Below are 24,482 nucleotides of genomic sequence, written 5' to 3' on the forward strand. Positions count from 1 at the left end.
CCCCTTCCTCATTTCCGCCGACCGTATCCAGGAGATAAGGTTATAACCCTCTTCTGTATGAATTAGGGAATTTTTGTTTGGGGTTTTTTGCGGACTTAGAGGCAGGGGACGGGGTCATCGCGATTGCCTTAAGACTGGAAACGAAATAAAGTACACTGGGAAACTGAGAGTAGTAATGGAACCTGAGGAGGCTGGGTTGGAAATCCAGTAGGAAGAAAGAGAGAGGGTACTTGTTGGGACACGTGACTAGAATTTAGGACTGTACGCCGCGCTGCATGTAGAAAAAGAAGCGGTGAGCCCGGGGCTTGGGGCCTGGGATGGGAAGGGGCTAATTGGTCTACCTTCTCCGTGCTTGTGTTCAAGTCTTCTCAGAGAAAGAAGGATGGAGAGGGTAGGTTTGGGACAGAGGAAGCTACTAGGAAGATATAGGCCGTGTCTCACGCCTAGATCTCGACCCATGCTCCGGCCTTTTGGCGTTGTGTTGGGGTTCCGTGTGTGCGGAGTCTGTCACCTTGAGGGGAGGGGCTTGTTGGAAGCTGAGCACCGGCTGGGCACTAAGTGAGATGAGCATTATAGGCCTTAAATCCTAGTATCTCTGGAAGAGTTTTCCTGAGTCCCTTCTATTCCAACACCCTCCCTAGTACAGTGTTAGAATTACGGCTTCAGAAATTAGGTTTGAGTTATAATCTTAGCTTCACCGCTATTTCTCTGAATGGCATTGGGAAAGTGACTTCACCTCTCCTGCTAATCTGAAAAAAAAAAAAAAAAAGGTGCCTGGAAACTACGTACAATGCTGGCGCATAGTGTTGAAAAAAAAAAATCTGTATTAGTTTTGATATCCATTGCTCTTTTTGTGCCTGAAAACCACTTTGTATGTATTTCTGTTGTAAGGTGGTATTGCAGTTGCAGCATTTGCTTACTTCTCATTTGACTGTGAGAAGCTGGAGATCTTAAGGAATCTGCCTGCAGTGTGGGAGACCTGGGTTCCATCCTTGGGTTGGGAAGATCCCGTGGATGTTAATATGTCCCATCCCGTTTCTGTCAGTTTATTAAAGTGAGTGAATAAAGGAGAAACACCTAACAATATGGATTAGTAAACTCAGGGGGAGTAGAGTGTATATTGTGGTCATTTAGAGGGAAAAATATCCACCTGCACCTGTGTCTGTTTGTAGCGGTTCTGTTCCAAAATGCATTCATGAAGAACAAGCATGTAGTGTGTGAACAGAGTCTTCAGGAATAAAATTGGGAACAGTACAATAGGAAGGGAAGCACAAATCCGGGCAACCAATTGGCATGGGAGGTTCAGGGAAAGGAGTTGAGGGTTTTTTCGTTTGTTGGTTGGTTGGTTTTATTTTTGTTGTTGTGTTTGTTTGTTTTAGATTTAAGGGAAAGAACTCTAGGTACACGTTTTTTTCCACTAGAACACCCTGAGTGTTTGTCCAGCCTTGATGAAAGCCGACAGAGAAATGAAACGCCTTTTTGTGGGTGGTCTTGGGCAGAATATTTCTAAGGCAGACCTGCAGAATCAGTTCAGCAGATTTGGAGAAGTTTCTGATGTGGAGATCATCACTCGGAAAGATGATCAAGGTAAGTTTAGAGTTCTTCATGGGTAGTTAAAGCAAATATAACTCAAGTCAAATATCACAAAGGAACCCCCAAAGATGAATGTTAGCACTGAACACTGAAAGTGATGTTATTTCATTATGATAGTATAGTACTAACCCCATCCCAGCACATATGCTCTGGAGGTGTTATGTATGAAATCAAAAAATTCTAAATTCCCAAACATCCCCTCTCCCCTTTCTTGTAGAGGGGAGGGAACATGTGGCTTGCAGAATCTTAGTTCCCTGACCAGGGATTGAATCTGCCCTCTGCAGTAAAAGCCCAAAGTCTCACACTGGACCTCCAGGGAATTCCCAAACATCCAATTTCTGAAACATGTTGCTTTAAATTTTCAGAGCTAAAATTCTAATAATTAGTAAGTGTCCTGTTAGAATACCACTAGCATATAAACATGCAAAATGTTTCCTTAACTGACTGCTTGACATTTTTCTCGTACATATTTTCTTTTAAAATATTTAGATAATCATGCTTAAAAATTTGCAATCTTTGTATCCAATGAAAAATAAACAAGGTTTTTCTTTGAAAGAGTAAGTTTCTAAGAGGTCTTTTTTAAATTTAGAAGTCATTTTTACATTATTCTCTGGGTAAGAATTTAATTTTTTTTTTTTTTAGGAAACCCACAGAAAGTCTTTGCATATATCAACATCAGAGTAACAGAAGGAGACCTGAAGAAATGTAATGAATGTTTTCTATACTATTTACCATTTCATGTCACTATGTAATTTGGAATAACTTTGATTCTAAATCTAAACAGCCACTTTTATGTCGTTGAGAGGGACAACCGTGATGAATAGAATTCTGATATTCTACAGTTTGAGATTTAGATTGATTCCATAATGCATGACATATGGTAGCACATTACCAACAAGTTTGCTCAAAAGTGGCATTCTCAAATATTGTGGACAAAGGACCATGCTTTAATAGAAACTGCATGTTACCTATATCCCACTGGATATTATGCCATACCTCACTCCTCAGGGTGTTCATTTCTCAGGTAAATAATTCTTGTTAATAAATGCTATTAGAAGAGGGCTTTACATTATGCCCTTATAAGATCATATCCTTGAAATTATAAAATATCTATCAATAAGTTTAAGAAAGTTGAGGACCAGCTGTGGCCTTCAGTGAAGAGTGAGAGGTAATTCATACTGCCACTAATGTAGAAATGCATTCTAATTATTTGGAGACTGAAAAGTCAAAAGACACTGAGTAGGAAACATGCTAACAGAGAAGGAAGGCCATTGGCCTTTTGTAATATCATCTGTCCAGTTGGGAAACATATGACAAGTACATTGCAGTTAAGAACACAGTTCTGCTGTGTGACCTAGCAGTTTTATTAAAAGTAGAAGACCCAGTTTCTTTACCTGATATATGACCAAGATATAGGTTATCTCATAACATTACTGTGAATATGAAATTGAATAATACTTCTGTACTTAGCATAATACCTGTCTCATAGAAATTTCTCTTAGTGATAATTATTAAGGAAGCTGATAGCAGATACTGAGAAAAATCAGCTACTAGAGTACAGTAGTTCAAACACAGTTTAGTTGCTTGTGCTGATATGTTTGCAAGTTATGCAGTAATAATTAGTATGAGGTGATAAATAAGAATGAGTAGCTGTAGGATTCCAGTGTCCTCTGATTCTCCCTAAGAAAATTACATTAATATTCTATAGTTTTAGTATGGTAAATAACAGTGATATGTTAAATAAATACCAACCATTTGCCAGAGATTTCTGATATTACTTTATAAACAAATGACAAATTTTGCTTAAAGTTTTACACATTTACCTCATTTAAATCTTCCAGTTACATGAGACAATAGGGAATATAAGAATCTAATAAGTGGTCAAGATAAGAATGAGACCTAAGCCTCCTCTTTCCAGTCTCACTTTCCTTATTCTCTTTCCTCTGTGTGTTTGTGATAAATTTTCTTTTTCTGGTACTAATTAGTAAAAGCACATGCTGAAATATATTTTCGCATTGCTATGTACTTGGGTACTAATTCTTTGCTTTATAGGTATGTCTGTTTTAAATAAAACAAAATGGAAAGGTGGGACACTGCAAATTCAGCTAGCAAAGGAAAGTTTTTTGCACAGGTAAGGTTTGCTGTATTTGATTTAATCCAAACATTAACACACTAATTTCTTAATATTGTAAGTGATTTTATATGTTCATTTAATTGATTTGAAACTATCATATTATTACAGTTTTAACAAATTTATGCATTATAAGTAGAGCTAAAATCCTTCTTAACTGAGACTCCCTATGACCCCAGACCCCACCAAAGAAGATAATGTAATGCTCTTATATATGTATACTTTAACCTATAAAAATATGTACTTATTTGCAGCTTTTTAGACACAACCTTTTATGATGATGTAGGTCTTCCCCCTTCTTTGTAATACCTATTTAGTACTATTTTAGAAAATGTGCCACAGTCTAGTTAATCATCCCCCACTCATGGACCTTTAGACCATTTCCACTTCCTCTTGCTAAAAGATGACCCTTGAAGATAACTTCTATATATGTACAAGGGTCCCTCTGGTGTGTATGTCAACAAAAGGAGTTGCTATGTCATGGAATTAAGCACACTTAAAATTTTAATAGATGATACCAAATTGCTTATGTTAACTTTAAACTGTTAATGAAAGTGTCATACAAAAACTTAAAGATAATAGGGATCCCTGTAAGAGACGCATAAGATTAATTATGCTTAAGATTTAAGAACAAGGCAATGTACAAACTATTAAAGCATTTTAAGATCCTAAAAGTATCCTTAGGGAGAAAAGATTGTATGCGTTTGGGTGCTTTCAAAATAGGAGACATTTTCGGAATGTACAGATGAAGTGACCAAGAGAGTTTTAAGATTGTTCTCAGGCAAAGAAGTGCCACAAGGAAAAATAAGGTCTAAATCAAATTTTGTGGATATAGTCTGGAGACAAAGGTGAGGAGTTTGTTCTTCAGCTGTGGGCCTCTGTGAACAGGGTAGTGATGAGATTTTCATTCAGCAGTACTTTTGTGCCTATGATAGGCAAGAACCGGGGCTCTCATCCTGAGCAGGGTGAGCACACAGTGCTGCTGCCTTTGAGTACCTGTGCACATCTGCCTGTGGAGTATGAATCTTGGAAGCTGAAATGTAAAAGAGCCACAGTTCAGTTCAGCTCAGTCGTGTCCGACTCTTTGCGACCCCATGAATCGCAGCACGCCAGGCCTCCCTGTCCATCACCATTTCCCGGAGTTCACTCAGACTCACGTGCATCGAGTCGGTGATGCCATCCAGCCATCTCATCCTCTGTCGTCCCCTTCTCCTCCTGCCCCCAATCCCTCCCAGCATCAGAGTCTTTTCCAGTGAGTTCACTCTTCGCATGAGGTGGCCAAAGTACTGGAGCTTCAGCTTTAGCATCATTCCTTCCAAAGAACACCCAGGGCTGATCTCCTTTAGAATGGACTGGTTGGATCTCCTTGCAGTCCAAGGGACTCTCAAGAGTCTTCTCCAACACCGCAGTTCGAAAGCATCAATTCTTCAGCGCTCAGAAAAGAGCCACACCAGAAGCAAAGAGGCCAATGAGAATTGGTCAGCACAGGTGACCCGGCCTGAATCAGATAGGGAGTTTGAATTGGGAGATTTAGTTGGTATTCTATTCTGCATTCTCTTCATTATAAGAGTAGTAATATTCAAGATTGAGCAGATTAGACTCTGAAAGAAGAGACCTTTTCCTCATAACAAAGAGAAGGGATTAAGAATAAGTTAAAATACCAAAAGTACATAAGTTGAAAGGAAAAGCTGAGAGACCAAATGATACCTATGAAGTTAAACAGCTTTATAGTATGAAAAAACAAGACAGAAGCATGGTTAATAGTGTGATTGGTTATTTTAACTCTCTTATTTATATTTTTTCTTTGATTTAGATTGGCCCAAGAGAGAGAAGAAGCAAGAGCAAAGAAAGGGAAATCAACAACAGGCAACACCAGCTTGTTAGACAAGATGAAAACAGTGGATTTCCATGTGAAAGCTGTGCCAGGAACAGAAGTACCAGGGCACAAAGTAAGTCACCCCTGGTAGCCTAAGTAGTCTAGGAACCAATTCCTGAGACCAAATGACCATGAACATCATGTTTAAAGCAATTGCTTTTTCTCTCTTGCTTTGAAGCAGTTAACATGAATAGTGCTTTATGATCTTCCAAGTGCATTTACAGCTCTTGGGAAAGCACAGGTTTCCCCCATTTTAGAAAGAGAAATAAAAACCCACATGGAGGCAAGTCTCCTGAGGGAAATAGATGTGGTGAAGAGTCCAATCAGGTCCCAAGTTTGCCTTTTTGGCAAACAGTTTGGCTGTAATTTCTGTACCATCCTATGTGATTTATATGGGATCAACAACTGCCTCAATTTTCCTTCTTCTTTCTATACTCTTTTTTCTTAAGTTATATTTATGCAGAATGGTTAATCTTTTCGGTTTGTGACAAGTATAATAAATATATCCTTTTTTTTTTCTTTTAGAATTGGGTTGTGAGTAAATTTGGAAGAGTCTTACCTGTCCTTCATCTAAAGAATGAACATAAACGTAAAATATCCTTAGCAGTTGGCCTTTCAGAGAAATTATTGTTGACTACAGTGATGGATACTTGCAGAAGTTAACTTTGTATCTTCGGAGTTTCACTGCTGCTGTCAGTAAATCTTTAGATGTTTAAGAGTTTTTATGTTCCCAATTTCTCTATAAGGTAAGATCCACTTACCTACATGTATGAAACAATTAGAGGACAAGAAAATGTAGTGACATTTTATACAAGTAAGTGATACAAATGATGCTTGTTAAGCAAGCACTTTTACTTACTAATTTATATATCATTCCTCTCGTTTGACATGGATTCAAAGCCATTTCTAGAGGAACTAAGGAAGGACAAGGGAACACAGTGCAGTCATAAAAGTAGCCTTTTGATAGCAGAGAGGAGGATTTGGAAGGACAGTGTAAAGCCAAGAGGTAATAGACAGTATTTGACACGCTTCACATATAATTAGCCAGGTATTCAGTAGTTACTAAGTGAACAAAGGAACTTTTCAGGAGTGAGCCATTCAAGCAACTTATACTTGTCTATTTGTATGTTTTAGGAAATCAGCCAATGCCATTGACGTTGACTGGAATCTTTCTGGACAGGGTTAGCAACAAAACAGATCTGATAAGTATTAGCCTTCTAAGAAAGACCTGCAAAAATTCAGAGAGTGAGTGAAATGTGAAGTGGATGTTTGAGCTAAGAGCATCAGGTCTAGGATGAACCAGCATTGAAAAGACAGGCGTGCTCAAAATGTTGGAGAATCTTTGATTCTCAGGTTTGAGATAACCAACGCAGTGTCTAATTGTTCCCCCTCTGACTTCCCCTCTATACTCTGCTTTATGATGTTAGCAGTGAATAGGTTTCTCAGACATATAGAAAAGTACCTAGAATATAATCTTAAATCAGTTTGTTGTAATATACATATACAACCCAAGTAATTTCTTCCAGTTAATAGTGATGATCGTTGGTTTTCACTCTGGACATGCCATGGACATGTCAGTTCCAAAGACCCTCAGTTACCTAATGAAGTCCTTTTCTGTTTGATTGGAAACTGAGGGTAAAATGAGTCAATGATTTGCTAAGATAAACAGTATTCTTTTGCTTAATCAGATTGATAGGTTTTTCTAAAACCTAGTGCCTTTTTTTGTTCCTTGACTGTTGGTGACATCATAAAGTATGATCCCTCAAAATACTGCCACAACTTAAAGAAGATAGGGGAGGATTTCACAAATGCTGTTCCTATATCCAACCTCACCTGGGAACTGGAAGGAGGGAATGATCCCATGAGTAAGAAACGGCGAGGAGAATTCTCTGACTTTCACAGCCCTGCCAAGAAGATAATAAAAGTACAGAAGAATGAGGATTCTATGAGATCAAAACCTAATAGCATAATGGAGAGTCCACATTTAATACAACAGGTTACACAAAAAGCACCTCATAATTCCATTACTCCTAAATCACCATATATAACTGAATTTGATCATCAGAAATTAAAAAATGTATTTTTTCAGACTTCTGGTTTAGAAACTACCAAAAAGAGAAATAGCATATCTGATGATGATATTGATTCTGAAGATGAATTAAGACTAATGATTGCAAGAGAGGAAAACTTAGAGAAAACTACATGGTCCTCAAATGAATTTGAAAATGATCCCTTTGAAGTTGTAAGGGATGATTTTAAATCTGATTTTCACAAATTTCATACTTCGACAGGTTTAGGCCTCAAAAACAGAGTCTCTTGCCTCAACGGTGAAAGTAATGTTACGGAAAATGGTTGCGACTCTGATTCAGGAGATACAGATGAAATCATTGCAATGAAAAAAAGTTCTGGTAAGATCGAAAATGGTGTAGATTTTTCACAAAGAGAAAAGCCTGTGTACAAGAAGACTTATTTGAAAAGCAGAAAAAAGTATGATCTTTCTGATGACTATATTAAAGAACAAAAAAGAAAAAATAAAGTAGAGGTAGCCCTCAGTCACAGAGTTAAGCCTCTTAGTTGTAAATCTCTGATTGAGTCCAGTAGCAGTGAAGATGCTGATTCTATATCAGAATCAACTGAGTGTGAAGGAGATAAGGAGTATAACACCTTGATGGAAAACTGTCTCCGTGTGAATCTGACTTTGGCTGATTTGGAACAGTTGGCTGGTGGTAATCAGGAGGCTCCAAAAGAAAAGACTGAAAGCAATGGCCAGGAAACCACTCCCAAGTGTGACAGGGCCTCCAAGAGCCAAAGGACCCCAGGTGACCTCCGCAGAGGCCAGCAGTGTATTCATCCTGAGGAGATTGTGGCTTCTCTTTTAGAAGAAAGAGAGAACCCACGTGGAAAACAGAAAACAAAGGAAAATACCTTAAAGCCAAAATTTCAGGCTTTCAAAGGAGTGGGCTGTCTCTATGGAAAGGAATCAGTGAAAAAATCCTTGCAAGAGAGTGTTGCCTCTAATAATATTAATAAAGATCAAATTTCCTTGAAACTTGAGGAACCGAGGAATGTGTCCATGGGAAATTGGTCCCTGTGTGCTAATGGCCTATCAAGTGAAGAGACTCCTTTCCAACATGCAAAGGCGGCAAATGACTCAAACCAAATTCAGCCTCAAAAGAGACAGCCTTTTGCGAGCCAGGGTCACAAAGTGGTGTCCCCTAACAGTTCAGAAAAGAGAAATAGAAATCCTATTTCTAGTCCATTGCCACTGAAAGATAAGAAATCTTCAAGTTGTGGTGCTAAGACTCCCAGCAGAGGCCTTGATGAAGACTGTTGCCACAGGACTGGAAGGTCAGGAGAGGGCTCTGAAAGGAGGCCTGATCTGTGCAGCTCCAAGGCCCCTGAGAAATCGCCAGAGGTTTTCTCAAGGAGAGACTCCCAGGAAAGTAAAACTGACTTCCCACTTTCTATTAATAGTTCATCAGATGTTAATGCTAAGGATAAGCATGCTGAAGATAATCAGAAACGTTTGGCAGCCTTAGAGGCAAGGCAGAAAGCCAAAGAAGTCCAAAAGAAGTTGGTTCACAATGCTCTGGCAAATTTGGTGAGTATATTTTCAGTCTAGGAATTTACCAAGAACTCTCTCCAGGTCTAGTCTCTTTCTTTCCCACAAATGTAGGCAGGCCCCTTTAGAGCTGAATGTTTGTGTTTTATGTCCTTGTGTCTGTATAGTATATCTGGATATTGCTTTAGAAGATATTACTGATATAGTTAAGTGATGTGTACTAATACATCTCAATTGCCATATATATCACCTGTCAAATGAGTCATGTCTTACGAAGATTTACTATAATGGGACCTTATTCATTTTTTCAAGAATTATTAAGTTCCTACAAAGTTCCAGGCCTTCACAGCAAGTGTTCGATTTATAGAAATGATCACGATCAGGCAGTATTGGTTCACAGTGTGGTGAACAGAGGGTCACAGTTCAGTTCCATGCAGTGGGAAACAAGTATGCCCATGTGCCCTGACAGGAAGCAGACCAGTTTGTTGGCATTGCCGGGGAGTGAGTACTTCCCTAGCTGACCTGAGTCTAGTGGGAAAGGCTCAGTAGAAATTGGTCTGGCAGAGGCAAAAGGGTAGGAAGAGAGAGGAAAGGCATTATAAGATAAGGTAGCAGTTTGTACAAAAGTGGATATTTGTAATAACTGACTAAATAGAGTACAAGGTGGTGAGGAGTAAGAGAGATAAGTAGGTTATAGGACTGGAGTTTATTCTTAAGTCTAAAGGACTGAAAGCAAGGGAGTAAAGACTAGTTGTGTTGGAACAGGAATTGGCAAACGAGCCCATGTCCTATTTTAAAAGAGCCTCTTAGCTAAGAATGGTTTTTACATTTTTAAAGAGTTTAAAAAAGAAGAATATAGAACTAAAACTATATGTGGCTTGCAAAGCCTAAAATATTTATTCTCTGGCCCTTGACAGAGGAAGTTTGCCAACTTATGTTTGGGGCAAATGATTCAGGACGTGGTGAGAACAACAAATCAAATGGGACAAATAAGGGAACAAGGATAGACAGCCTTTGGGAGGTTTTGAGCCAGAACCAAGGCAGTGACTGTGGCGGTATTCACTAGAGAAAAAATAGGGTGGGAAATAGACTTGGGGAAGGAGATGAGAGGTTGTCTTAAAGGTAATGCTTTTGATGACCACTCTAGGATGGTCATCCAGAGGACAAGCCGACGCACATCATCTTTGATTCCAATAGTGAAAGTGAAACAGAGGAGACATCCACACGGGAGCAAAGCCATCCAGGAGAGGAACTGGTAAAAGTAAGAAATTTAAGATGTCCATATGGGCATGCCTCTACTTGTGCAGATCCATTTCTGCATATTGCAAAGCAAAACCTGCCCCTAGCTGCTGGGCTCAACATAAAATTTCCTCTGGGAGCCACAGTGAAACACAAAATTCCCCAGACCACCAAGCATGGATGCTACAGGGGCCTTAAAGATTTTCTCCCACATAAATCTGTCCTCTGCAAAGTGACATCAATATTAGTGAAACCATGCAGAAAATGTTCTTATATATAATAACTGCCCCCCTTTCAGGCTGCATTAGAAGCCTCCTGAGACCCAAGGGGCCACGTAAATATCACTGAATCAAGAGTTTCCATTGTAACCACTACACTGTTTCCTGGGATAAGCATTGGAGTCATTTCTTAAGTGTAAGGAGGAAAATTGCATAATGAGGGGAATACTGATTGTCTTGGTTATTAATAAACATTTCTGTCCTTATGTAACAGGAGTCCATGGGTAGAGCCTCTGGGAAGCTCTTTGACAGCAGCGACGATGAGGAATCTTGTTCCGAAGATGATAATAACAGGTTCAGAATTAAACCTCAGTTTGAGGGCAGAGCTGGACAGAAGGTTAGTGAAGACTGAGAATAAAAGAATTTGCAACATGCTCTTATTTTTTCAACATAGTCCTTAAATCTAGGTTAATGAAGGCAGACCTTGCCCAAACTCTTAACATTAAGGTTTTTGAGATTGAGTCCTCCATGGTCCTCTTTGTTTGGTTCATGGGTAGGTGAGGTTATGCAAACATTAATGTAGTAAATTTCACAGCATGGGAAGTATACTTGGAGGGCCTTGTTTATAAGTAATTTCTTGGGAATGTGACTGTCAGTTGTCTTTGTGTTTTGTCTTAGCTCATGAATTTGCAGTCTCACTTTGGCACTGATGACAGATTTCGCATGGACTCCCGATTTCTAGAAAGTGATAGTGAAGACGAACATGAAGGTAAATGACTCATTGTCCAAACAAACAGTCCTGGTGTTAGAGCTGGCATACCTCAAGGAATCAGCTCGTCTAGCATCTTGACTTAACACATAGAGAAGTGTTTTATGTATATGTAACACATACAGTGTTATGTGTACATGGTGTGTTATATGTACATGTAACACTTGTATGTATTAGTTTATTTATAAAATTTTAATTTCCTGAAGCTGCCAGAAAAGACAGGAGTAAGTAGCATCTGTCAAAGGTACCATTTTCCCTCATCCCGTTCCTGGTGTTAGAAGTCAAGGACCCTTACCTGGCAGAAGGTCACCAGGTCCTCGTGAGATTGTGTCAGACAGATATATCCCACTTGGTTTACTTAAAGAAAATGTTCATGCTCGGTTCGGTGCAGATTTTTCAAAGCAATGTACCATTGAATGTCACTATACTTAAATTCATTCTTATTTGAATATATTTAACAGCACTGATGCTATCGGAAGCATCGGCAGTGGTTCCAAACTTTCTTTACAAGATCTTCTACTCTTATCCTTTGCAAAAGACCTCACCTCTTACTTGACCAAGAGGATGGTCACTTGAAGTAGCTCCCTGCTTTCCTTTCCAATCTCAGAACTACTCTGTCCTTTCTTTTTCCTTCTTTCCTGAGTTTATCTAATCTGCATCTTGATCTTCTCCATTTATACTTCCTGTTCCCTCCTTTCTCATTTGCATCTTCACATTTAACTTTCTTCTATCTCTTCGTTCTTTCTACAGACATAGTTCAGTCTCATAGGTTCAAAAAGCCATTCTTCAACCCTGCCAGTTTTTAAGTTGCCATTCCCATTTTTTTTTTTCAGTTCTAAGCCTGAAATGAAAAAATAAATTGCTTCTAATTTAGAAGCAGTTGATTTTATTGAAAGTACAATCTCTGGATATGAATTGAATTCTCTTATTGAATTCCATGTTGATAACATAGGAATGGATAGAACCTTGGGATTAGTCAAGAAGCTATAGATGTTGCTTTCTAACTCCTGCCACTTTTGTCTGTCTCATATTTACAACTCTTTAGCGTGGGTTCCCTCAAAGCTGTGAATAACTGGTTTACCAAATGCAGTGGCATCTTCTCAAGCTTCACCCTTTAGCCTGCCTATAGCATTTGTTACTGTTGATCATCCTTCTTGAAATGTTCTCTTCCCTTTGCTTCTATTACACTTAAACGTCCTTGTTTTCTTTGTAATTCTTGGTTCCTAAATTTTCCCTTTGCTTTGAGATATAGGCTCTTCCCAAGATTCTGTAGTCTGTGTGGCTTTAGCCTTCATTTTTACATGAATATATTCCAAATCTGGGTCATCGTTGGTCCTGGCTATTCTGCTTTTCAACTTTAGATACCCTTGTGAGAAATATCCACCAGGCATTGAGGAAAGAATAACTGGGAACTCAGCAGAATAGTCAGGAGCAAAGATGACCCACATTTGGAAAATATTCATGTATAAAAAAAGGCTAAAGCCAGAGGGTGTTACAGAATCTTGGGACGAGCCTGTATCAGAGGTTCCTTGGGAACCTTTGAGACTGAGTTTTTGTGTGTTGCTCAAAGACTGTCCTGCAGGTAAGCAACTTACCAATACACTGAGCCCTTTCTAACATTCTGTTCTACTTCCTAATTGTCAATATTAGGATAAAATTAAAATTGCCACTTTTTGAAGTCAGAAATCATTGAATATGAGCAGTTTCATATGGTTTAGCCTAATGCAGTGTAAACTCTTTGCAGTTTCTTATTTTAGTACGTGTTCATTTAGTACGTGTTCATTTTGTTTCCTAGCATGCTCTCTTCCTTCCTCAGGGGACTTCTTTGTCTTTCCTACCTTAGACTGTACCTGGTTTGTAAAACATTTCTTACTCCAACTGAACATAATCTCTACCTCTTTTGAACCCTTAGACACTTTGGGGCCATCTCTATAGAAAACTTATGCAAATCAGTGTTTTATTCTATTAATTTCTGTTAGGTAGTTGTGTATATCCTACAGTAACTTGAAAGTCTTTAAGGCTCAGACTTCTTTTATGTTTTCGCTTATAATCCAAACTGGCTGTTAACTGTTTAACTTTGTTCACTGATATTTGTCTGTTTTTAGTAAATAAGAAAGCCAGCTTATAGGATTCCACAATGCCCTGTGTGTAGGCTCTCTTCCTGTGATATTTATTACTGAGTTTAAAAGCTAAATAACTGTCTGCTAACATATCATGTTAATAGTCAATAAAATTACCACCTTTCACTGTCTTTCATTTTTAGATTTACATGTAATTTAGGTTAATTTCTATATTGTTACGAAAAATCAAAGAATCTCTATTCACTTTAGTTTTATAATTACTATCTTGCTCTGTTACATTTGTCAATCTTTACCTTAAAAACTTAGACTTGCCACTGAAAGCCATTAATTTCATATTTTATTTTTAATTATAAGTAGAAATGGGAATTTTGTTTGCTGGTCATGCAATTTCTGGATTCACTGTGACGTCGGGGGTTTAGGGACAAAGAGGTTAGCAAAACAAGATTTAACTTTTGTTCCTCCTATCTTAATGTGCTTTGTACATGTTTAAGTTCTTGCAAACATTCGATTATTGAGATTTCTCAAGTTATGTTTGCCAAAAGATTACTAATTATCCTCTTCCCTCGAAGAAATAAATGAAAAGAAAACTCCTGAGGAGGAAGAGCTTGCTGCAGAAAAATTGAAAGCCCTGAATGTTGTGCAGAGCGTTTTGCAGATCAGCTTAAGCAATTCTACAAGCAAAGGATCAGTAGCTGCTAAGAAATTTAAGTATGTCTTATGTTTCATCTCACACTTCTCTCTTCCTTTGCCACAAAATTAGGCCATTTTCAACTTCTTGGGGCGAGCAGTTAGCAATATGTATCAGACTCTTAATATTATACTTACCTAGTGATTCACTTCAAGAAACTAATCTAAAATTTTTTCTGTACTTATTATTACTGAAAAAATGGACAACTGTTTAAATATTAATAAATGTAACAGTTTATTATGGAAAATATATAATTTAGGAAGACTAGTATAATGAAACCCCTGTGTACCATCACCCAACTTCTCCAATCACTAACATGTGACCAGTTTTCTCTTCTATACTTTTACTCACTACCCCCTACTTTCCCCACTGAAATATTTTATACAAATCCCAACAGTATATCATTTTATATATTTTTTCCTGTTTTAAAATAATATTTGAAAAATTTTCAAAGATTCCCCTCAGAACTGGGTAATTTTAAATATAATTGCTTATAAGGAGCTCCTAATACACTTACATGATATTTATTCCTTTGTCTTGCTCAAAAGTGGAATTGTCCTGGTTTTGCATTATGTTTTGCTATTAGTTTTTTGAATTTATACTCTGATTTGTCCCTTCCAACTTATCACTCTCCTTTTTTAAATAGGGACATCATACATTATGATCCAACAAGGCATGACCATGCCACTTACGAAAGAAAGCAGGATGATAAACCAAAAGAAAGGTAAACTGCTACAGTTACTAGTAAGGTACCTGTGTTAATCTTTTAGATTTGGCAATTGTTTCATATCTATGTAAGATGCTACTATGAGGGGAAACTAGGTGAAGGTTATTTCTAGTTTTTTTGTAAATCTAAAATTATTCCAAAATTAAAAGTTTCTTTTAAAAAGAATCACATTCAGACCATACGAGCCTCCTCATTGTGGAATGTCTCTGTACCTATCCGTCAAATCTAGTGGTGTTTCTGTTCCTTTAATTGTCTTAAAGTATTTGGGTCGCCTGTGAATCTTTTTGGGGTTCACTTCATTAGACAAAAGCCAAAATTCAGTGTAAGATAAACTTTTTTTTTCCACCATGGTGTTCAGCTGGGACTGCTGAGGAATAATACCTTTAAACTCATAAGAAGCTCTCTTGTTTGAAGAGTTGGAGTTTCTGAGCTATATCTAGGCTCCCAACAAAGGATTTTGCTTTATATTAATAATTGGCCTGGTGTACAAATTTTTCTCTTTACAGTACAATAGTAAATGTAAATGTATTAGCCTTTGCAGTCCAGATGGTCTCTCTTACAGTGACTCTTCTCTGTCCTTATAACAGAAACAGAGCCATACATAATACATAAAATGAATAAGGCAGGCTGTGTCCTAATAAAACTATTCAGGACACTGAAATTTGCATTTCATGTAATCTGTACGTATTATGAAGCCGTCTTTTTACATAGTTTTGTCCAGTCACTTCAATCTTCAAAAATTATTCTTACCTTGCACTCCATACATAAATAAGCAGCAGCTTGGATCTCATCCATGGGTGTACTTTGCCAAAACCTGCTTTACACTATATTTTCCTGAAAAAATAGATTTGTTCTTGCTTAGAAGATATATCTTAAATTTTATGTTATTTGCCTTCTAGAGAATAGGAGTCTTCAAAACTATGAGGTCCTAGTTCCTTATTAAAAAAAAAACTTCTTTCTTAAGTTTCACCATCTCTGCTTATGCTGCTGCTAAGTCGCATCAGTCATGTCCGACTCTGTGCGACCCCATAGACAGAAGCCTGCCAGGCTCCTCTGTCCCTGGGATTCTCCAGGCAAGAACACTGGAGTGGGTTGCCATTTCCTTCTCCAGTGCATGAAAGTGAAAAATGAAAATGAGTCACTCAGTCGTGTCCGACTCTTAGCGGCCCCATGGACTGTAGCCTATCAGGCTTCTCCGCCCATGGGATTTCCCAGGCAAGAGTACTGAAGTGGGGTGCCATTGCCTTCTCCCATCTCTGCTTACATGTTACTGTAAGCAGCAAGAAGAAATCATAAAATACCTTCAATACCTTCCTGGACATCTCCATTGCTAGATCACCCATTCATTAGGTGCCTTTTCTACTTACTAGTTAATAAAGGCGACAGTGTTGCTAAGCCTCCTGCCACTATATAACAATGATCTCCTTTCCCCCATTTTCCAGTAGTGTTTACTTCACTTTTCTGCAGGGCCTTACCTGAAGACTCAATTGGCATGTCATTTCTACTAACAGTTTCTTCAGGGAGTTTTCATGCTTTGGCTAACACCCTCCTCACTGACCTTTCAACTTCTGCTTATTGTGTGGGCTATGAAGTCATTCCTACATTTTGGGCTTTTATAGTAGTACCCCACTTCTAGGTACCAAAATATGTATCAGTTAGGTATTGCTATGTAAAAAATTGCCCCAAAACGAAGAGCTTGAAACTAAAAATTTATCAAGTATCAATTTCTGTTGGTCAGGAATTTGGGAGCACTTCACCAGGTAGTTCTTTTTTGGGCTCTCAAGAGGTTGTAATCAAGATGTCACCTGGGGCAGTAGTCTCTGAAAGTTTGCAACCTGCCTGCAGGATGGTTCACACACTTGACCGCTGGCAGGGGGCCTCAGTTCCTTGCTTTGTTAACCTCTCCTTTTGGGTGTTTGGGTGCTCTCAGAACAGGGTGTCTGACTTTTCCCAAAGACAGTGATTAGGGAAGGGGAGAGAGCAAGGAGAAAGCCAAAGTACACTCTATAGTCTTAGTTTCAGTAATTGTACACATCCACATCTGCCTTATTCTGTTCCTTAGAAGAGGTCTTTAAGAACAGCCCACACTGAAAGGGATGGAGGAATTAACTTCCACTTCTTGAAGTATCAGAGGACCTTTGGACCACTTTTAAAACCACTGCCTTGTGTTTCATTGATCATGGAGCTCAGTTTCATAGGAGGCTTATTTGACTTATAGCCTATGGTTTAATTAATGAAGTATTAAAAGTTTCTCTGTATAAGATAGTCTCCACCAGTAAGATGATCATTTAGGACATTATTATTTTAGGTAAAACAGAATATTTGGCCTAATAAATAAAATAGACTCTAATAGAAAAAAGGATGTTCAGTTCAGTCGCTCAGTCATGTCCGACTCTGCGACCCCATGAATTGCAGCACGCCAGGCCTCCCTGTCCATCACCAACTCCTGGAGCTCACCCAAACTCATGTCCATTGAGTTGGTGATGCCATCCAGCCATCTCATCCTCTGTCATCCCCTTCTCCTCCTGCCCCCAATCCCTTCCAGCATCAGAGTCTTTTCCAAAGAGTCCACTCTTCACATCAGGTGGCCAAAGTATTGAAGTTTCAGCTTTAGCATCAGTCCTTCCAAAGAACACCCAGGACTGATCTCCTTTAGGATGGACTGGTTGGATCTCCTTGCGGTCCAAGGGACTCTCAAGAGTCTTCTCCAACACCACAGTTCAAAAGCATCAATTCTTCGGCACTCAGCTTTCTTCACAGTCCAACTCTCACATCCATACATGACCACTGGAAAAACCATAGCCTTGACTAGATGGACCTTAGTCGGCAAAGTAATGGCTCTGCTTTTGAATATGCTATCTAGGTTGGTCATAACTTTCCTCCCAAGGAGTAAGCGTCTTTGAATTTCATGGCTGCAGTCACCATCTGCAGTGATTTTGGAGCCCCAAAAAATAAAGTCTGACACTGTTTCCACTGTTTCCCATCTATTTCCCATGAAGTGATGGGACCAGATGCCACGATCTTAGGTTTCTGAATGTTGAGCTTTAAGCCAACTTTTTCACTCTCATCTTTGACTTTCATCAAGAGGCTTTTTAGTTCCTCTTCACTTTCTGCCATAAGGATGGTGTCATCTTCATATCTGAGGTTACTGATATTTCTCCTGGCGATCTTGATTCCAGCTTGTGCTTCTTCCTGTCCAGTGTTTCTCATGATGTACTCTGCATAGAAGTTAAATAAACGTGGTGACAATATACAGCCTTGATGTACTCCTTTTCCTATTTGGAACCAGTCTGTTGTTCCATGTCCAGTTCTAACTGTTGCTTCCTGAGCTGCATATAGGTTTCTCAAGAGGCAGGTCAGGTGGTCTGGTATTCCCATCTCTTTCAGAATTTTCCACAGTTTATTGTGACCCACACAGTCAAAGGCTTTGGCATAGTCAATAAAGCAGAAATAGATGTTTTTCTGGAACTCCCTTGCTTTTTCCATGATCCAGTGGATGTTGGCAATTTGATCTCTGGTTCCTCTGCCTTTTCTGAAACCAGCTTGAACATCTGGAAATTCACGGTTCACATATTGCTGAAGCCTGACTTGGAGAATTTTGAGCATTACTTTACTAGCATGTGAGATGAGTGGAATTTTGCAGTAGTTTGAACATTCTTTAGCATTGCCTTTCTTTGGGATTGAAATGAATACTGACCTTTTCCAGTCCTGTGGCCACTGCTGAGTTTTCCAAATTTGTTGGCATATTGAGTACAGCACTTTCACAGCATCCATCTTTCAGGATTTGAAATAGCTCAACTGGAATTCCATCACCTCCACTAGCTTTGTTCAAAGTGATGCTTCCTAAGGCATGCTTGACTTCACATTCCAGGATGTCTGGCTCTAGGTGAGTGATCACACCATCATGATTATCTTGGTCTTGAAGATCTTTTTTGTACAGTTCTTCTGTGTATTCTTGCCACCTCTTCTTAATACCTTTGCTTCTGTTAGGTCCATACAATTTCTGTCTTTTATCAAGCTCATCTTTGCATGAAATGTTCTTTGGTATCTCTAATTGTCTTGAAGAGATCTCTAGTCTTTCCCATTCTGTTGTTTTCCTGTTTCTTTGCATTGATCGCTGAGGAAGGCTTTCTTATTTCTCCTTGCTGTTCTTTGGAACTCTGCATTCAGATGGTTATATCTTTCCCTTTCTCCTTTCCTTTTGGCTTCTCTTCTTTTCACAGCTATTTGTAAGGCCTCCCCAGACAGCCATTTTGCCATTTTGCATTTCTTTTCCATGGGGATAGTCTTGATCCCTATCTCCTGTACAATGTCACGAACTTCATTCCATAGTTCATCAGGCACTCTGTCTATCAGATCTAGTCCGTTAAATCTATTACTCACTTCCACTGTATAATCATAAGGAATTTGATTTAGGTCATACCTGAATGGTCTAGTGGTTTTCCCTACTTTCTTCAATTTAAGTCTGAATTTGGCAATAAGGAGTTCGTGATCTGAGCCACAGTCAGCTCCTGGTCTTGTTTTCCTGACTGTATAGAGCTTCTCCATCTTTGGCTGCAAAGAATATAATCAGTCTGATTTCAGTGTTGACCATCTGGTGATATCCACGTGTAGAGTCTTCTCTTGTGTTGTTGGAAGAGGAATCTTTTCCTGTCTAAAAACTCAGTATTGGAGACTGCTGTGTAACTGTGGTTAAGACCAAAAACAAAAACATATTCCTAAATATAGAGCAGGTTTGATGGAAATGGAAACATTTCATCCCAGACATATTTATAATGCATTTCTACAACAGAATTATGGCTAAATCCTTTAGTGCCAGTATCATAAAACTCACCATTTTACAATTTGATAGAGTATTAAAAGTCATGTGGTTTAACCTGGTTCATTTTGTAAATGAGGATACTGAGGCCCATTGCCGTTAATTAATTTTCTTACTCATAGCTGGTATCTTAGGTGTAATTTCTGAAGTGTAGTTCAGAGGATAAAAGAGAGGACAATATGATTCATGTTTAATACTTGGAGCTATTTGAAATAATTTTGTGTATTAAAAGCTTTTTCATTAAGATTCTGTCTTATGAGTTGTATATGTGGATCCTCTTGGTGATTGAAGCAATGGGACTAATGTTATTCCAAGGTATTTTTATTTCCTGATTTCTGGAATTTTTCCAAACATTGACTTTTTTGTGATCTCTGATAATGTCAATGCAGTAAAGCAAAACGAAAGAAGAAAAGGGAGGAAGCTGAGAAACTACCTGAGGTGTCTAAGGAAATGTATTATAACATTGCTACGGATTTGAAACAAATATTCCAAACTGTAAAAGATACTAGTGAAAAGGAAGATAACACACCTTGGAATGAGGACTCTGATGGAGAGAAAGCTGAGGTTTTCCGGGACGCTCCAGCTCTGATGACTCGTGATGAGCAAACTGGCGGGTTCACATTTTCCTTTTTTGAGTCTGATGCCAAGGATGAAAAGGAAGGTACATTTTTGTTTGTTTTTACTTTTTCATTTCATGCAGTTTGAATTTAATTGAGTCTACTGTAAGTATGATGATTTAACATTAGCTGAAGGCAGTATTCTCTTCTCTATCTAAATAAACAGTATTTCAGTCAGCATTACATAACCATAAATGTAATGTGCCTAGAGCTGTGTTCAACATAGTAAGAAATTGTTCTTGAATTTGGAAGCAAACTTCTAGGTAGCTGCCATATGAAGGCAAGCCAGAGAAATATGCAACATTCCTTCTTCTGTTGAGTAGAAATAGTCATATATTTAAATGTTTAAGAAATCATATATTTAAATAGCTTTACATCTTTGATGCAGTTGAAGAAGCCATAACTTCCGGAAAGCCAGTGCTATTTGTTAGGAGAAGAGATATGTAACCCTGGCTCTAAACAGATAGCTGTGCTATCAGTATACCAGCTGTTTCAAACTTCATCCTTGGAGATTTGCCAGAACCTAGAGAAAAGTATAGCACTGGTATATACAATTTTCCATTCCACTTCAGGAGGTTTACCTCTGAAGTCCTACGTGTCTAAAAGTTTGAAACACCTATTCCTTAGGAAGTTGCTTCTCACCTAGTGTTTAAGATGTAAGTGTAGTTTTTCTGAAAGTTCACTGTAAAAGCAAGGTATACCTATACAGAATACACCTAACAATAAGTTCTACTTGAAAGATCAGCAGTTAAAATAGCATCCTCATGTTTAGCAGATAGATATTAGATTCCAGCTTTGTGGTACTACAAAAGGAGGTACAACAATTAAGTAGTTGTTCCAGAATTGTCCTAAATAAGACACAATATATCATTGGTCTGCTTATTTCATTCTCTTGCCTATGCTGTCCATTTGAGAACCAAGGTCAGTCCTAAACTGTTGAACAGAGTTGGTATGATACAGATATTTTAATTTTTCTAACTTTGAGAGCCAAGTGTGAGAAATTGGCCTTGAAATGATTGCTAAGACACCTGAGCAACCTGGGACATGTGTTTTATGTGCTTTGGAAATTATGAGAACTTGTGAGGTGATCATCCACATCTTTTAGCAGCAGCTTTTTCAGCAGTTTTGGAAGGAAATTTGGGAAATTGAAAACGTAAACATATGTTCCTCTTCTCCTTTATGAATGAGCAGGAAGGCAAATGGGTTTCACTGCATCATATTATAGCTTAGACTGCTCAATGCTAGCACAGGTGTCACACTTATTTTGCTCTTTCTTGTAAATTGTGTTGTTCATTTATAAACCTTCAGTTTTTATATCTTTTTATAGTATTTCTGTATTCCTTATGAGATCACTGTAGCAATGCCAAAAAATAAAAGTTTCTCTCAATATTTGAAAATCAAAAAGATAGTATATATATTGAATTAATGATTAAGATATTCAAAATGTAGAAACATGTATGCATGGTGAAAGTAAACAACTGAATGTGTCCATAAATACTTGGGCTTTAGGTTACGTTGTATCATCTTTCATTGTTTTGATGACATAGAGACCTACAGAGTTGAAGCAGTAAAACCTGGGAAGATTGCCTGGCAGGGAGACCCTCGTTTCCAAGACAGCAGTTCAGAAGAGGAAGATGTTACTGAAGAAACAGATGACAAAAAGCAGAGCCCTGAGTAAGTAATGTGTTTCTATCCAGATATATTTCATAATTTATAAAATCTGAGTTAGACATGCTTTAGAGATACTATAGAAGTATCTTAAGTTTAGCTTTTCAAGACAGTTTTCATTTTTTGGCTCCTTTACAGAGTTCTGTAGTCTTTTTGTCATTGGGAGCATGTTTCTTTTCCTTGACATTTGGATAGCACTGGGTGGGGGATATGCTGTGCATAAGAAAGAAAGCCTGCTGCTGAAGTCCCTGGTCTGGAAGAGGATGCTTCATCTAGTTGGCTGCTACTCCACAGGAAACTGGCAAAATGGGTAGCAGTGGTTGGGTGAGAGCATTAACAATCAGCATAGGGACGATAGAGCTTGTACTTATATCTTTGTTACCAAAGTTACAGGTAGAAGCAAAGAATGTTGAACAGAGAAAGGGTGGTATTACTGTGACTCAGGGTAAAAATGAGCAAGATAGAAAGCACAGATATTTAAGGCATAGTTCATTCATATTTACAGTGTGAACATTTCTTAAATGTTGGAATTAAGTGGCCAATTTTGTCTTTCTCACTTCAGAGAAGTATCATTACCTGAGAAAGAGACTACTAGATTTTTCTTTTTCTCTAAGAATGATGAGAGACTTCATGGTAAGTCAGTTTTTTGATTAAATGGTATATATAGTACATCTCTACTTACATATAATACTAACATGCATCCGAGTAAGAACTGATTGGGAAAAATTCTGATCCTTTGCAATGTGATATGATTTAGCCCCCTCTTGTTAGACAGAGGCTTGTTGATTTATGAAGCTCTGGAAAACTGAAAGCTCCCATTCATCACTTCAACTTACTGGCTATCCTCAGCAAGGGCTTGTTTTGTTCCAGGGGCTTGCTGAGATGCTAGACATACAAAATTCGCAAGTTTTTAGTACCCTAAAAAGTTCACATGAAGTATACTCAATATCTTGTAATAAACTGTAATGGGAGAGAACCTGAAAAGAATTTATGCGTGTAACTGAATCACTTTGCTGTATACTTGAAACTAACACAACACTGTGAATTAACTATACTTCAGTAAAACAAAAATAGAAAAAAAAAGTTCACATGAAAATGCTGAGGCTGTTGAACTCATTTCTGAAGCCTAACAAAAACAGAAACTAAGTTACATCATAGTAAATGGTTTATAAACAGTAAAAATCCTAGCAATTCTACATTTTCCTTTTCTAAAAGAATAAAATATTTTTGAAAATTAGCATAAACTGGGGGTGGGGAATTGTGTTAACTCGAATTGAAGACCTTGATAATGCCAGCACTAAAATATTGTCTGTTTTAATGTTACTGTGCCGCCTTGCCCTTTATTCCTTCTAGGTTCTGACTTATTTTGGAGAGGAGTGGGAAGTAATATTAGCAGGAATGCTTGGGAGATCAGAACAAACAATTTGCGTATGGTGAGTATCGCCATGTTAATTGTCTCCATGTTAATTGATATAATGTAACCTTTGTGTTAATATTTGCCTGGTGTAGGAATAGAGGAAGGCATGAAACTTGAGATAACTGAAAACATGATTTAAATGCTCACAATTAATAGTGCTGGAAGGGAAGTTTTAATTGTTTAATTCAATCCACCCATGTGCAGAAAGGAGTCTAAAGAGTGGCCCATTGAGTGACTGATCTGAGTTCTCATCATGCTTATTAAGTAACAGGAAATGATGAAATATTTCAAAGACTGAATTACAGTTTCCATTGTAAGCACTTAAAGCCAAAAGTCTGAACATTCCATATACAAGTGAGCACTTCCAAAATGATTTCCACAACCCAGTCACTGAATAATCTAAATTTTACTTTATATAGTTACTGAACACTGTGAAAGTTATTTTAACAAAGACTTTTTAAAATTTTATGGCTTCATAAATTTCCAATAATCTATTGAAAAATGGAGGAAGTATAAGAAATAATATAAACAACATGAGGGAATTATTAGAGACTTTGACTGAAGAGTCTACTCTCAAAATAACAATATGCACACTCTGTCTTATTTATAAACCTGCCATGCCACACCTAACAAGGGCTTTTGATTTTATGTTTTTCTAGAACTGTCGGAAGAAACATAAAGATGCCAAAAGGAGAGTGAAGCCAAAATAATAAATGTCATCATTAGTTTTGATAATGTAAAGAAGTCTTACCATGGAAATTGGAATCATCTGGAAAATGATTTTAGCTGGCAAAGAATTCAGAATGAAGGAATATTCTAAATCTTATCTGGGGGATATCATTCTGATTGCTTTCTTTTTCTATAGATTTCCTATTTGTTCTCACCTAATTACTTCAAACAACCTGAACATTTGTTTTAATGAAGCAGAAGATAGTCCCTCAAAATATTTTGTATATATATATGTATCAGAGCACTTTTATTTTCCAAGTTATGTTTCATGTAAATTATACTTGAAATATTTCTGATTGTATTAAATATACCTTACCTCCATTTTGTGTTTTTTTTCTAAGAGGTTGA

General features: G+C 37.9%; 1 protein-coding gene across 6 annotated transcripts; it reads left to right on the forward strand.

Moving 5' to 3' along the window:
* Window positions 1-24,455, forward strand: NOL8 (nucleolar protein 8). Of its 6 annotated transcripts, none has more exons than XM_042243009.1 (17): window positions 1-39; window positions 1,380-1,587; window positions 2,236-2,298; window positions 3,646-3,724; window positions 5,538-5,673; window positions 6,126-6,194; window positions 7,345-9,201; window positions 10,310-10,423; window positions 10,894-11,016; window positions 11,298-11,388; window positions 14,039-14,177; window positions 14,804-14,881; window positions 20,093-20,364; window positions 21,868-21,994; window positions 22,551-22,621; window positions 23,342-23,421; window positions 24,065-24,455. In XM_042243009.1, exons 2-17 carry the CDS (start codon window positions 1,449-1,451, stop codon window positions 24,113-24,115), a joined length of 3,489 nt encoding a protein of 1,162 aa, XP_042098943.1. In that variant the 5' UTR covers window positions 1-39; window positions 1,380-1,448; the 3' UTR covers window positions 24,116-24,455. The 6 variants fall into 6 exon arrangements, with proteins under 6 accessions (XP_042098943.1, XP_011971415.1, XP_004004128.1 ...); XM_012116025.4 differs by lacking the exon at window positions 1-39 and adding an exon at window positions 229-391; XM_004004079.5 differs by lacking the exon at window positions 1-39 and adding an exon at window positions 229-292.
* Window positions 24,456-24,482: the final 27 nt, after the last annotated feature.

Source organism: Ovis aries, chromosome 2 (genome assembly GCF_016772045.2).
Source record: "Ovis aries strain OAR_USU_Benz2616 breed Rambouillet chromosome 2, ARS-UI_Ramb_v3.0, whole genome shotgun sequence".
Classification (NCBI taxonomy): domain Eukaryota; kingdom Metazoa; phylum Chordata; class Mammalia; order Artiodactyla; family Bovidae; genus Ovis; species Ovis aries.

Bases quoted from the DNA above. Each gene is read 5' to 3' on its own strand.
- NOL8 (XM_042243009.1), top strand. From the start codon at position 1,449: ATGAAAGCCGACAGAGAAATGAAACGCCTTTTTGTGGGTGGTCTTGGG. The intron at 9,202-10,309 runs GTGAGTATATTT...TGACCACTCTAG, and splicing joins ACAATGCTCTGGCAAATTTG to GATGGTCATCCAGAGGACAA. The intron at 10,424-10,893 runs GTAAGAAATTTA...CTTATGTAACAG, and splicing joins CAGGAGAGGAACTGGTAAAA to GAGTCCATGGGTAGAGCCTC.